General features: G+C 42.9%; 1 protein-coding gene across 1 annotated transcript in view; it reads left to right on the forward strand.

The window, feature by feature from the left end:
* The window catches only part of wfdc2 (WAP four-disulfide core domain 2), a 130,353-nt gene extending 129,322 nt beyond the window's left edge, over positions 1 to 1,031 (forward strand). Inside the window, exon 10 of the mRNA XM_078236050.1 lies at positions 852 to 1,031. Within this exon, the coding sequence (XP_078092176.1) occupies positions 852 to 985 (134 nt within the window). The 3' untranslated portion in view covers positions 986 to 1,031. The remainder of the gene's footprint in view (positions 1 to 851) is intronic.
* Positions 1,032 to 16,059: the final 15,028 nt, after the last annotated feature.

Consider the following 16,059-nt stretch of genomic DNA (forward strand, 5'->3'; position numbering starts at 1 on the left):
GTGTTACTGACCATGTTACTCATTGTATTCCTCACTATATTACTATGTTACTGACCATGTTGCTCACTGTCTTACTCATTGGGTTCCTCACTATGTTACTATGTTTCATAGAAACATAGAAACCCTACAGTGCAGAAAGAGGCCATTCGGCCCATCGAGTCTGCGCCGACCACAATCCCACCCAGGCCCTACCCCCATATCCCTACATATTTTACCTGCTAAATCCCTCTAACCTACGCATCTTAGGACACCAAGGGGCAATTTTAGCATGGCCAATCAACCTAACCCGCACATCTTTGGACTGTGGGAGGAAACCGGAGCACCCGGAAGAAACCCACGCAGACACGAGGACAATGTGCAAACTCCAAACAGACAGTGACCCGAGCCAGGAATCGAACCCAGGTCCCTGGAGCTGTGAAGCAGCAATGCTAACCACTGTGCTACCGTTTCTACCTGTGTTACTCACTGTGTCACTCACTGTGTCACTGATCAAGTTATTCAGTGCGTTACTCACTGTGTCACTCATTGTGTTGCTCACTGTATAACTTACTGTGTTACTGATCATGTTAATCACTGTGTTATTCACTGTACTAATAAGTGTGTTACTGACCATGTTACACATTGTGTTACTCACTTTGTTACTCATTGTATCACTCACTGTGTTACAAATTGTGTTCCTCACTATCTTATTTTGTTACAAACCAGTGACATAAGAGTTTTGCTGGTGATAAGTATCTGCAGTTTATTTTTCCAAGTTTGTCAGGGAGAAGTATGAAGGGAATATCTCCTGTTGCTATTACCAATGCTCAATATTCTTAATTTCTGAGTTAGTTTCTGTTGTGTTCATACAGTGAAATCAGGAAGGTGCTCTCTGCCCCGTGGAACTAAGATGTGTGCTGAATTTTGCCATCATGATGGAGACTGCCCAGCAGAACAGAAATGCTGCAAAACTACCTGTGGACATGCCTGCTCAGAACCCTGTTAGATGCCTTTTAGTGCCATATTAAAGCCTTATTAGTGTCTCTTTGAAATATTGCTATTGCTGTATAATTACCCTGTTTAATCCCCATTGGAGTACTGTCAGGGTCTTGCTTGAGTTATACTGGAGCTTTACTGAAGTGTAATAAAATCGTACGAGAATTATGCTGGATTAAATTCAGTGCTTTGCTAGAGCTCTGTTGGAGATCTCCTGGAGTCCTGCTGGAGTCTTGTTGAAGATCTCCTGGAGTCCTGCTGGAGCATACTCTGGATTGTTTAGTAAATTTTTGTTGGCTAAACGTGGAATCATATCAAACATTAGATTTTTTGTGTTTTGAAAACACAGGTTGGGCAGCACTGGTTGAACAATCCTGAGTGCGCTAATAGCTACACTAACAACCAATTTCAGCTAATTGGTTGAGGTCCTATTATGGTTTATTTACATTTGCTAGAAGCAACATATATTGAGATACAGGGACCATTCTCTACAAACTAAAGGATTAGGTTCAAGCCTTGCACGTTTCACAAATTACCCAGGGATTGGGGAGATTACTGATTCCCATTGCTTTCTCCATTGCAATGCCTTTGCCAATCAGAGTCCACTTGCCAACCAATCAGCACCCTGACATTCTCCTATTGTATAAATTGTTGTGATTGTTTGAAATTTAATATTCTTAAGTGTAAGATGAAAAGCTTGAGCAACAGGTTTCTCTTTCCATCAATAGCTTTGTGTATCATCTGCAAAGTTAGACACATTACACTTTGTCACTTTAAAGTCATAGAGTTACATGGTTTTACAGCACAGAAAGAGACCCTTCAGCCCATCATGTCTGTGCCAGCCATCAAGTACCTATCTATTCTAATCCCATTTTTCAGCACTGTAGCCTTCTATGCTATGGCAATTCAAATGCTCATCAAAATGTTTCTTAAATGTTGTGAGAGTTCCCGCCTCCACCACCTTTTCAGGCAGTGAGTTCCAGCTTCCCACCACCCTCTGTGTGAACTCTTTTTCCCCTCTAAATCTCCTGCCCCCATTGATTGATCCCTCTTCTTCTTGTTCACCCTTTCTATGTTCCTCATAATGTTTTAGATCTCGATGAGGTTCCCCCCCCCGCCCCCAGCCTTTTCTGCTCTGAGGAAAACAACCGCAGCCTAACCAGCCTTTCTTCATAGCTAAAACACTCCATCCCAGCCAACATCCTGGTCAGTCTCCTCTGCACTCTTTCTAGCGCAATCACATCCTTCCTATAGTGTGGCAACCAGAACTGCACACAGAACTCTAGCTATGGCTTAACCAGCCTTTTATACAGCTCCATTATAACCTCCCTGCTCTTATATTTTGTACTTCGGCTAATAGCGACAGGTATCCCACGTGCCTTCTTAACTATCTTATCTACCTGTCTTGCTGCCTTCAGGGATCCTTGGACATGCACTCCAAGGTCCCTCTGTACTTCCTTGTGTCCTACCATTTATTGTGTATTCCCTAAGTCATTAATTTTCTCAAAGTCATTAATATAGATTGTAAATAGCTGAGGCTCCAACACTGATCCTTGTGGTACTTCACTAGTCACAGCCTGACAACTTGAGAAATCCTCGCTTGTGCCTGTTCTTTGCTTCCTGTCCATTAATCAATCCTCACCTATGCCAATGTATTACCCTCAACTCCATAAACACGTATCTCAAGTATTAACCTTTTGTATGGCACCTTACCAACTGTCTTTGGAATCCAAGAATACTACATCTACTGGTTCCCTTTTATGTACTTCGCTAGTTACATCATAAATAAACTCTAATAAATTTATAAAGCAAAATATCCCCCCATGATTTGGGAATCTAAAACATGGGGTCAAAGTCTTAGGATAAGAGGATGATAATTAAGGTCTCTGATTAGGGGAATTTACTTCACTCAAAGGTATGTGAAACTTTGGGATTCTCCATCCACAAGGATTGTGGATGTTCCATCACTGAATATATTGAATGCTGGGATAGACAGGTTTTTGGTCACTCAGGGAATTAAGGAATATGGGGTCTAGAAGGGAAAGCGCAGTTGAAACCAAAGCCATGATCGTATTGAATGGTGAAGCACACTCGAGGTCTGTGCTCTGCTGCTGCCCACATTTCTAGTGATCTGGTGCTCTCTGTAGGTTTGGAAGTTAAAGTCTAACATCAGGCTTGCATAAAGTAATTGCATCAACCCTGAGAGATGGAGGATACTGTTCATAGAAAGAGGAGGAACAAGAGCTTCTAAAGACGAGTGGAAGGGGATCTTTGGCAATGCAAGAGGCCATTCCAAAGCAGCACCAATCAGGTCTCACAGTGACACTGGAGTGAAAGAAAATTAAGTTAAAACCCTGAGATTAGCTGTTATACTGAAGAACATGCTCGGATTTCAACACACCAAGAAAATATTATTCATGCACAAGTGAACTTCTTACATTTTACCAAACAACATGGGCTCAAAAAGGTGCAATTACGTGAGTATATAATAAATTCTTGATCCCTGGGGCCAATATTTACATCAGTATATATGGTACTCCCGTTCTCCTGAACAATATTTACATCAGTATATATGGTACTCCCGTTCTCCTGAACAATATTTACATCAGTATATACGGTACTCGCACTCTACTGGAGAATATTTACCTCAATATATTCAATACTCCAGTTCTCTTGGGCAATATTTAAATAATTGTATACGGTAATCCCGTACCCATTGACAATATTTACATCAGTATATACGGGAATCCTGTACCTATTGACAATATTTACATCAGTATATATGGTACTCGCATTCTACAGGACAATATTTACCTCAACATTTTCAGTAATCCAGTTCTCTTGGGCAATATTTATATCAGTATATAAATGATATACTGATATCATTTACTCCAGGAGAATATTTACCTCAGTATATAGGGTAATCCTGTACCCATTGACAATATTTACATTAGTAAATAAGAAATTACCAGTAACCTGGACAATAGTTACATCAATATAGAATTATAGAATCATAGAATGCCTACAGGGCAGAGGCCATTCAGCCCATTGAGCCTGCACTGACAACAATCCTACCCAGGCCCTACCCCCATAACCCCAAGTATTTACCCTGCTAATTCCCCTGACACTCAGGGGTAATTTAGCATGGCCAATCAACCTAACCTAAACATCTTTAGACTGTGGGAGCACCCGGAGGAAACCCACGAGAATATGCAAACTCCAAACAGAGTCACCTGAGGCCAGAATTGATCCCGGGTCCTTGGCGCTGAGGAAGCAGTGCTAATCACTGTGTCACCGTGCTGGCCTATATTCAGTACTCTCATTCCCTTGGGCGATATTTATATCAGTATATCCTATACTCCTGTTGTGCTGGAAGGGACTTATATCAGTATGTTCTGTACTCATGCTCACTAGGAGAATATTTACCTCAATATATACAGTACTCCAGTACACGAGGACAATATTTACATCAGCATCTAAGATATCCTCATTCCCCTGGACCATACTTACATCTGTATATATGGTACTCCCAAACTCCTTGACAATATTTACATCAGTATATGCGGTACTTCAATTCTCCTGGATATATATTTACATCAATATATACGTATTCTCATTATCCTGACAATACTTACATCAAAATATACGGTATTCCCATTCTCCTGCACAATATTCACATCAGTAAATACAGTGCTCCCATTTTCCTGAACAATATTTACATCAGTAGATCGAAGCTCTGCAGTCTTGCCACATCCAGTCGTGAACGGTGGTGGAAAATTAAACAACCCACTGGAGGAGGAGGCTCCACAAATATCCCCATCCTCAATGATGGAAGAGCCCAGCACATCAGCGCAAAAGATAAGAGTAAAGCGTTCACAGCAATCTGCAGTCAGAGGTGCCAAGTGGATGATCAATCTTGGCTTCCTCCAGTGGTCCCCAACATCTCAGATGCAGTTGCCAGCCAATTCGATTCACTCCACGTGATATCAAGAAACGGCTGGAGGGACTGGATACTTCAAAGGCAATGGCCCTGATAACATTCCAGCAATAGTACTGAAGACTTGTGCTCCAGGACTTGCTGCTCCCCTAGCCAAGCTCTTCCAGTGCAGTTACAACACTGGCATCTACCCGACAATGAGGAAAATTGCCCAGTTATGTCCTGCACACAAAAAGCAGGCAAATCCAACCCAGCCAATTACCGTCCAGTCAGTCTACTCAGTAAAGTGATGGAAGGGGTCATCAACAATGCCATCAAGTAGCATCTGCTCAGCAATAACCTGCTCAGTGATGCCGAGTTTAGGTTCCACCAGGGTCACTCACCTCCTGACCTGATTACAGTCTTGGTTCAAACATGGACGAAAGAGCTGAATTCCAGAGGTGAGAGTGACAGTCCTTGACATCAAGGCTACATTCAACCCAGTGTGGCATCAAAGAGCCCTAGCAAAACTGGAATCAATGGGTATCATGGGGCAAACTCTCCACTGGTTGAGTCATACCTGACACATAGAAAGATGGTTGTGGTTGTGGAGGATCAGTCATCTCAGCTCCTGGGCGTCTCTGTAGGTGTCCCTCAGGGTAGTATCCTAGGCCCAACCACCTTCAGCTGCTTCATCAATGACCTTCCCTTCATCCTAATGTCAGGAGTGGAATGTGGATATTCAGAAGCTTAGAGTTGCTAGTCAGAGCTTTTTCCCAGGGTGGAAGAGTCAATTACAAGGGGGCATAGGTTTAAGGTGCGAGGAGCAAGGTTTAAAGGAGATGTACGAGGCAAGTTTTTTACCCAGAGGGTGATGGGTGCCTGGAACTCGCTGCCGGGGAAGGTAGTGAAAGCAGATATGGTAGTGACTTTTAAGGGGCGTCTTGACAAATACAATGAATAGGATGGGAATGGGGAGATATAGTACCCGGAAGGGTAGGGGGTTTTAGTTCAGTTCGGCAGCATGGTCGGGGCAGGCTTGGAGGGCCGAAAGGCCTGTTCCTGTGCTGTAATTTTCTTTGTTCTTTGTTAAGTGGGGATGTTCGCCGGCGATTACACAATGTTCAGCACCATTTGCTTCTCCTCAGATACTGAAGCAATCCATGTTCAAATGCAGCAAGATCTGGACAATATCTAGGCTTGGGGCTGACAAGTGGCAAGTAACATTTGTGTTACACAAATGCCACACAATGACCATCACCGATAAGAGACATCCTAACCACCCTGTTACCATCATTGAATCCTCCACTGCCAACATCTTTGGGGTTACCATTGACCAGAAACTCAACTGGACTCGCCACATAAACACAGTGGCTACAAGAGCGGGCCAGAGGCAATAAGTAACTCACCTCTTGACTCCCCAAAGCCTGTCCACCATCTTCAAGGCACAAGTCAGGTGTGTGATGGAATGATCCCCACTTGCCTGGATGGGTGCAGCTCAAGAAGCTCAACACCATCCAGGACAAAGCAGCTTGATTGGCACCACATCCACAAACATCCACTCCCTCCACCACTGAGGCTCAGTAGCAACAGTGTGTATGATCTACAAGATGCACTGCAGCAATTCACCAAAGATCCTTAGACAGCACTTTCCAAACTCATGACCACTTCCATCTAGAAGGTCAATGGCAGCAGATACATGGGAACACCACCACCTGCAAGTTCCCCTCCAAGCCACTCACCGTCCTGACTTGGAAATATATCGCCGTTCCTTCACAGCCGCTGGGTCAAAATCCTGGAATTCCCTCCCTTATGGCATTGTGGGTGAATGTGGACTGCAGCGATTCAAGAAGGCAGCTCACCACCACCTTCTCAAGGGCAACTAGGGATGGACAATAAATGCTGGCCAGACAGTACGCCCGTGTCCCACGAATGAATATTTAAAAAAATGGTATTCCCATTCCCCTGGCCAATTTTCACATCAGTCTATACGGTACTCGCATTCCCCTGAACGCTATTTACATCAGTAAATATGGTACTCACATTCTTCTGGCCAATATTTATATCAGTATATATGGTACTCCAGTTCTCCTGGACATTATTTATATCAGTATATCTGGTACTCCCATTATCCTGGACATTATTTACATTAGTATGTAAGGAACTCCCATTATTCTGGACAATATTTACATCAGTATATACGGTAATTCCATTATTCTGGACAATATTTACATCAGTACATATGGTACTCGAATTATCCTGGACATTATACAGTAATCCCATTAGCGTGGACATTATTTATATCAGCATATACGGTAATCCCATTAGCGTAGAAAATATTTACATCAGTATATACAATACTCCCATTCCCCTGGCCAATATTTACATCAGTGTATATGGTGTTCCCATTATCCTAGTCAATATTTACATCATTATATACGGTAATTCCATTATCCTGGACAATATTTACATCAGTATACTCGGTACTCCCAATGTCTTGACAATATTTACATTAGTATACACGGTACTCCTGTTTACCTGGCCAATATTTACATGAGCATATATGGTACTCCCAATATCCTGACAATATTTACATCAGTATATGCAGTACTTACATTCCCCTGGACACTATTTACATCAGTATATATGGTACTCTCATTCCTTCAAACATTATTTACTTCTGTACATATGTTATTTCCGTTCTCCTGGGCAATAAATACATCAGTATATAGAGTACTTCTGATCCACTGGAAAATATTTACATTAGTATAAACAGTACTATTTTTACATAAGTATATATGGTACTTCCATTATCGTGGACAACATTTACATTTGCAGATGATACAAAGTTGGGTGGGAGGGTGAGCTGTGGGAAGGATGCAGAGATGCTTCAGTGTGATTTGGACAGGCTGAGTGAGTGGGCATCTGCATGGCAGATGCAATATAATGTGGATAAATATGAGGTTGCAAAAATAGGGAGGCAGATTATCATTTGAATGGTTGTAAATTGAGAGAGGTGGATACTCAGTGAGACCTTGGTATCCTCGTGCATCAGTCGCTGGAAGTAAGCGTGCAGGTACAGCAGGCAGTAAAGAAGGCAAATGGTATGTTGGCAAGATGATTTGAGTATAGGGATAGGGATGTTTTACAACAATTGCATAGGGCATTGGCGAGGCCACACCTGGAGTATTGTGTGCAGTTTAGGTATCCTTATCTGAGGAATGGTGCCCTTGCTGTAGAGGGAGTGCAGCAAAGTTTTACCAGGCTGATTCCTGGGATGGCAGGACTGTCATATGAGGAGCGACTAAGTCGGTTAGGATTATATTCATTGGAATTTAGAAGAGTGAGAGGGGATCTCATAGAAACTTATAAAATTCTAATATGACTAGACAAAGTGGATTCAGAAAGCATGTTCCCGGTGGTGGGGGTGTCCAGAACTAAGGTCACAGCTTGAGGACTGAAGAGAGGAGAAATTTCTTCAGCCAGAGAATGATGAAAGTGTAGAATTCACTACCAGAGAAAGTAATTGACGTCAAAACATTGTGTGATTTCAAGAAGAAATTGGATATAGCTCTTGGGGTTAAAGAGATCAAGGCATATGGAGGAAGGTGAGATCAGGGTATTGATTTTGATGATCAGCCATGATCATAATGAATGGTGGAGTGGGCTCGAAAGGCCGAATGGTCTACTCCTGCTTCTAGTTTTCATGTTTCAATGTACTCCCATTCCTCTGGATAATATTTACATCAGTAAATATGGTACTCCAATTTTCCTGTCAATATTTACTTCAGAACATATGGTATTCCCATTCTCCTCAACAATATTTATATCAGTATATACGGTACTCCCATTATCCTGACAATATTTACATCAGTATGTATGGTATTCACATTCCCCTACATAATATTTACATTTGTATATACAGCCCTTCTGTTCCATTGGACAATATTTATATCAGTATATATGGTATTCTCATTCTCCTGATAATATTTACATCGGTAGATGCAAGGAGGATATTCCCGATGGTGGGGGAATCCAGAACCAGGGGTCACAGCCTGAGGATTCAGGGTAGACAATTTAGGACGGAGGTGAGGAGACATTTCTTCACCCAAAGAGTGGTGAGCCTGTGGAATTCATTACCACAGGAAGTAGTTGATGCCAAAACATTGAATGTATTCAAGAGGCGGCTGGATATAGCACTTGGGGCGAATGATATGGGGAAAAAGCAGGATTAGGCTATTGAGTTGGACAATCAGCCATGATCGTAATGAATGGCGGAGCAGGCTTGAATGGCCAAATGCCTCCTCCTGGCTCCTATCGTCTATGTTTCTATCAGTATTTAAAGTACTCCCATTCTCCTGGACAATATTTACATCAGTGTATACAGTACTCACATTCCCCTACACAATATTTACATTTGCATATGCGGTCCTCCTGTTCCATTGGACAATATTTATATCGGTATATATGGTACTACCATTTCCTGGACAATATATACATTAGTACATTAGTATATGCGGTACTCACATTATTATAATAATATTTACATTGGTATATATGGTACTCCAATTCTCCTGGACAATCAGTATACACGGTACTTCTGATCCACTGGAAAATATTTACATCAGTATATACGGTATTCCCATTCCTCTGGACATTATTTACATCAGTATTTATGGTAATTCCATTATCTTGGACAATATTCACATCAGTATATACAGTGCTCCCGTTTTCCTAGATGATATTTACATCAGTGTATATGGTACTCCTGTTCCATGGATAATATTCCATAGAATCATAGAATTCCCACAGTGCAGAAGGAGGCCATTCAGCTCACGGAGCCTGCACCGACCACAATCCCACACAGTTAAGCTGCTTCATTTGTTAGAGTTATACTTAAACGGTGTTATTAAATAAAGTTTATTTAACTGTAAAAGATCCCTACTTTGTCAATGGACTCATTTCTGGAAGGAAGTATCCTTTCCTCACATTTATATCAAAATAGAAAGATTGTTGAAGGCTAGTCTGGCTTCATAATATATCTTGGGGTTCTTGTCCGGGACCCTAACAAAATTCACCGCCATGTTTGCTACAGCACTCGGAATTCATTGGGTGTAAAGATTTGGCACATCCTGAGGTCATTTTAGACTGCAAATCAATCAGTCTCTCTTTCTCTTGCAGTTGAAATGCATCCTATTCATTTGCCATGGAGCAGAGATGGACGTGACCACCTGGGTAAGTGCAACATGAGAAAAGGCACTGAAATACAATTGTACAACATGCAATCCAGAAATATCACAAAGAAGTGTGTGAAGGACTCCTATTAATACATCTCGCAAACCTTGAGTCTACATGAAACTGAGAGGCAAATGTTTCCAACATGAAGCCGCAGAATTCCTGCTACAGCTGTTTACAGTTTGACTGGAAGACTGGCTCCAATCACCGTGGATATTATCGGCCAATTGGCACACTGGCTGCATTTCTTCATCCTGAGGTCAAATCTCCTCAAGATGCCTGTGCTCAGGGAAGGAAATCAAAGAATTCAGCAGAGCTCTGAGACTGGCTTTTACACAGCATAATGGGTTTAGCAAACGAGGAAGAGAGAGAGAGTGAAAGTGGGAGATGTTTGAGTGACTGAGAGAGAGTGAATGCGCGTGTATGAGATGGAGGGAGAGATTGAAAGAGAGTAGGTTTGAGAGGTTGAGTGAGATATGAAATGAGAGTGATGGAAAGTGAGAGTGTGAGTGATAGAGAAAATGAAAGCATGGTGGAGCGATAGTGAGAGAGTATCAGACAATGAGATAGAATGAGGAAGTGACTACCTGGGAGAGTGAGAGAGAGGGTGAGAGTGCTGGAGTAATAGAGTAATGCAAACAGAGTGTGAGTGAGAGAGAGGGTGAGAAAGATAAAGTGAGAGGGAGAGGGAATGTGATGGGATGAGAGAGCATATATAACAGGGAAAGAGAGTGTAACGATGGGGGTGAGGGTTATGAAAATGGCAGAGTGAGGGGGAGAAAGATTGTGATGGAATGAGAATGAGTCAGAGGAAATGAATGAGAGAAAGTGATGGAGAGAGAGTGAAAGAAAGGGTGAGAAGCATAGGAAGCAGGTGGTGATAGTTGTGGAGATGTTGCTGAAAGCAGACAGTTGGTTGTGTCTGTAGGATGCCAGGAAAGACTGATGCATTTAGCTGATGGGGGTTGGGGACTAGGCATTCCAGCCCAGAGATGACTTCAGAATGAGTGGTTGAAATGGGTTGGGTGGTTTCACATGAGGGAAATTGTTGAAGTGTTAGAGTTCTCTTGGGTAACAGCAATCTAAAGGCACACTCAGTCGACTCAACACAAACAGCGCTGGACATCCAATGCAAGGTCTTTAATTACTTGTGCACAAGAAGAACTCCCTACGGTCAACATGGAATGGCCAGAGCAGTTCTGAGGTTACAGAGAAACAGCTCAGCAGTTATAGTCAATTACAGCAAATCAGGAACAAGAGACTTTTCACATCTTTCACTGACATACATATCCATCAATCATAGCATAGCCTTTTGCCCTTTCTTATCCAATAGAAAGTCAATCCTTCATTAGCATAATATGTCCCCATATCTTGCTATTTGGTAATCGCCATGGTACCTTGTTCTTTGTTTTCATCCTGCTGTCCTAACCTGGAATGCAGTGTCTATGGAACAAGGTTTTAGATATAATCACTTATCCTGTGTACGTCAGTGTTGGCCTTACTGAAGGCCTGACTGAAGGCCGTGTTTAGCTAATAATCATTTTCCATTACTTGACAGAGTTTTGTTTTGACAATTATGGAATTTTCACAATTGTTGTAACCTAACTTCCGCAGAGGATTCCTGTAACGATTGTTTAATAAGAACAGTGAATAATCCTGAGCTGTACAGGAAAGAGGCTCCTTTGGAGCAAATACTTCGATCTGAGGGACTATGGCAGTGTCCAGGTTGATTTTATTGGAAGTCTGCCCCTTACCAAGACCTCTTGTCTAATCCTGATGGACAATTTCATCCAGTGGATGCTACCTTGGAGTTTCCATTAGGTGCCAAGGCCTGCCCTTGCCTCTTCGATCCATTCCTCTCCTTTGCTCTCCCTTCCAAAGGGATCATTCTGTCAGCTTTGACAAAGGGTTATCCAGACTTGAAAGGTTGCTCTGTTCTCTCTCGACAGATGCAGTCAGACATGGGCGGCACTGTGGTTAGCATTGCTGCCTTACAACACCAGGGACCCGGGTTCGATTCCCGGCTTGGGCCACTGTCTGTGTGGAATTTGCACGTTCTCCCCGTGACTGTCTGGGTTTCCTCCAGGTGCTCCGGTTTCCTCCCACAGTCCAAAGATGTGCGGGTTAGGTGGATTGTCCATGCTAAATTGCCCCTTAGTGTCAGGGGAACTAGCTAGGGTAAATTGGGTTATGGGGATAGGACCTAGGTGGGATTGTGGTTGGTGCAGATTCGATGGGCCGAATGACCTCCTTCTGCACTGTAGGATTCTATGATTCTATGGCCTGCTGAGATTTTCCAGCATTTACTGCTTTTGTTTGGGGTAATTCCCTCACAGGACATGGATTGTTTCAGCGTTCATTGTTACAAAGCAATCTCCTCTACACTGGGGACCACTTTGTGGACGATCTCTTAGAATCCACCCCTCAGATTCTTCAATAAGAGCAGCTCTCAATCTTCTAAACTCTAATGAGCATAGACCCAACCGGCTCAACATTCCCTCAAAAGAATCATGGAACCCTACAGTACAGAAGAATGCCATTCGGCCCATCTAAGCCTGCACCGATAACAATTCCACCCAATCCCTGTAACCCTGTGTTTTTACCCTGCTAATTTCCCTGACACCAAGGGGCAATTTAACATGGCCAATCAACCTAACCCACACATTTTTGGAGCGTGGAGGAAACCGGAGCACCCGGAGGAAACCCACGCAGAATGTGCAAACTCCACAGACAGTCTAGAAGTGTGAGGCAGCGTGCTAACCACTGTGTGACCGTGGTGCCCTATTTAAACCCAATGAAAGTAGAAAATGTAGTTAAAAAAGACAACCTGCTTATCTCAGGAATCAGTCATGTGACAGTACCATGCCTTTAAGAAATGCATTTTAATCATGCTTCTCTGCAGGATGTTTTGTTGGCACTGTGTTGTCTGTCGCCACTGTCCTGTATTGTTACTGGAGCAGTATAATTAATATCATGTTGATTTTAATCTGAACTAATGCAGTGTTCTGCGGTTTAATGGTCCTTTGGGATTGCTGAGCAGAACTTGTTTTGGGGGTGATTGACAGGTCATGTCATGTGGCTTTGTTTCTCAATTGCTGCCAGAATCTGATGGAATAAAGCAGTGTCTCTCTGTTGCTCTCTCTCTCTCTCTCTCTCTCCGGAAGCTTTCTGAAAGTGGGGAGCCTCGGAGATTCGATCCAACGTTCAAAGGACTACAGAGTCATAGAATCATAAAGGTCTACAGCACGGAAACAGGCCCTTCAGCCCAACTTGTCCATGCCACCCAGTTTTTAACCACTAAGCTAGTCCCAATTGCCCGCATTTGGCCCATATGCCTCTCATACTCATCTTACCCATTTAACTGTCTAAATGCTTTTTAAAAGACAAAATTGTACCCGCCTCTACTACTGCCCCTGTCAGCTCGTTCCAGACACTTACCACCTTCTGAGTGAAAAGATTGTCCCTCTGGACCCGTTTGTATCTCTCCCCTCTCACCTTAAACCTATGCCCTCTAGTTTTAGACTCCCTTACCTTTGGGAAAAGATGTTGGCTATCAAACTGATCTATGCCCCTCATTATTTTATAGACACCTATATGATCACCCCTTGTGGAAGTTAAAATGTTCAGATTGAAATTTCATAGTTGGAAGTGAAATTGTGCAGAAGCGAAAGTGTTCAAATTAAAGCTTCATGCCTTCTCTGTACAGGACTGGAAAATGTATATCAGCTTACAGACCTTCAAAAGGAGTCAGTCTCTGCTATTCAGCATGAAACAGGCTATTCTTCCTCTGCGTAGGCCCCATAACATTTTGCTTTTTGGCCTTCACCACAGGGTGAGCAAGGCCAGATTTTTTTCATAACAAACACCAATGAGAATGAGAAAGGGCGAAAAGCCAGGATTTAATTGGTACGGTAGCACAGTGGTTAGCACTGCTGCTTCACAGCTCCAGGGACTTGGGTTCGATTCCCGGCTTGGGTCACTGTCTGTGTGGAGTTCGCACATTCTCCCTGTGTCTGTGTGGGTTTCCTCCGGGTGCTCCGGTTTCCTCCCACAGTCCAAAGATGTGCGGGTTAGGTTGATTGGCCATGCTAAATTACCCCTTAGTGTCCCGAGATGCGCAGTTTAGAGGGATTAGCGGGTAAATATGTAGGGATACAGGGATAGGGCCTGGGTGGGATTGTGGTCGGTGCAGACTCGATGGGCCGAATGGCCTCTTTCTGCACTGTAGGGTTTCTATGATTCTATGAATTGGCGAATATGTATGCAAATGAAGGATTTAAAAAATTGCTTGTTCCTGATTTGCTGTAATTGACTATAAGTACTAAGTTGTTTGGCTGTAACTTCAGAAACACTTGCAGGACAACTGCAGACTAGTTTCTCCTTGTGCACAAATCATTAAAGGCCTCGCATCAGATTATGCATGGTGTCTGGCGCTGTTTGTACTCATCGATCAGAGTGCCTAAGGTTGCTGGTACCCAGGATCTCTGACACCCTCAGGCTTCTACGCTCCAGGAAAAAAAGTCCCAGTCTCTCCAGCCTCTCCTTATATCTCAAACCATCAAGTCCCGGTAGCATCCTAGTAAATCTTTTCTGCACTCTTTCTAGTTTAATAATATCCTTTCTATAATAGGGTGATCAGAACTGTACACAGTATTCCAAGTGTGGCCTTAGCAATGTCTTGTATAACTTCAACATGACGTCCCAACTCCTGTATTCAATGTACTGACTGATGAAACCAAGCATGCCGAATGCCTTCTTCACCACTCTGTCCAACTGTGACTCCACTTTCAAGGAGCGATGAACCTGTACCCCTAGATCTCTTTGTTCTACAACCCCACCATTAACTGAGTAAGTCCTACCCTGGTTTGATCTACCAAAATGCATCACCTCCCATTTATCTAAATTAAACTCCATCTGCCATTCGTCAGCCCACTGGCCCAATTGATCAAGATCCCGTTGCAATCCTAGATAACCTTCTTCACTATCCACTATGCCACCAATATTGGGGTCATTTGCAAACTTACTAACCATGCCTCCTAAATTCTCATCCAAATCATTAATATAAATGACAAATAACAGTGGACCCAGCACTGATCCCTGAGGCACACCACTGGTCACTGACCTCCAGTTTGAAAAACAATCCTCTACAACCACCCTCTGTCTTCTGTCGTCAAGCCAATGTTGTTATATTTTGTATCCAATTGGTTACCTCACCTTGGATTACGTGAGATTTAACCTTATGCAACAACCTACCATGTGGTATCTTGTCAAAGGCCTTGCTAAAGTCCATATAGACAACATCAACTGCACTGCCCTCATCTATCTTCTTGGTTACCCCTTCAAAAAACTCAAATCAAATTTGTGTGACATGATTTTCCATTCACAAAGCCATGCTGACTGTCCCTAATCAGTCCTTGCCTCTCTAAATGCCTGTAGATACAGAATCTCAGAATACCTTTTAGCAACTTACCCACTACAGACGTTAGGCTCACCGGCCTGTAGTTCCCAGGCTTTTCCCTGCAGCCCTTCTTAAACAAAGGCACATTTGCTACCCTCCAATCTTTAAGCACCTGACCTGTGGCTGTTGATGATTCAAATATCTCGGTTAGGGGACCCGCAATTTCCTCCCTAGCCTCCCACAATGTTCTGGGATACACTTCATCAGGTCCCGGGGATTTATCTACCTTGATGCGCTTTTAGACTTCTCTGTAATAACTACACTCCTCAAGGGATAACTATTTATTTCCCCAATTTCCCTAACATCCATGCCTTTCTCAACAGTAAATCTGATGAGAAATATTCATTTAGGATCTCACCAATCTCTTGTGGATCTGCACATAGATGACCTTGTTGATCCTTAAGAGGCCCTACTCTCTCCCTAGTTACTTTTTGCCCTTTAATATGTATTTATACATAACGCCGGCACTCCTGGC

Source organism: Mustelus asterias, chromosome 20 (genome assembly GCF_964213995.1).
Source record: "Mustelus asterias chromosome 20, sMusAst1.hap1.1, whole genome shotgun sequence".
Taxonomy (NCBI): Eukaryota; Metazoa; Chordata; class Chondrichthyes; order Carcharhiniformes; family Triakidae; genus Mustelus; species Mustelus asterias.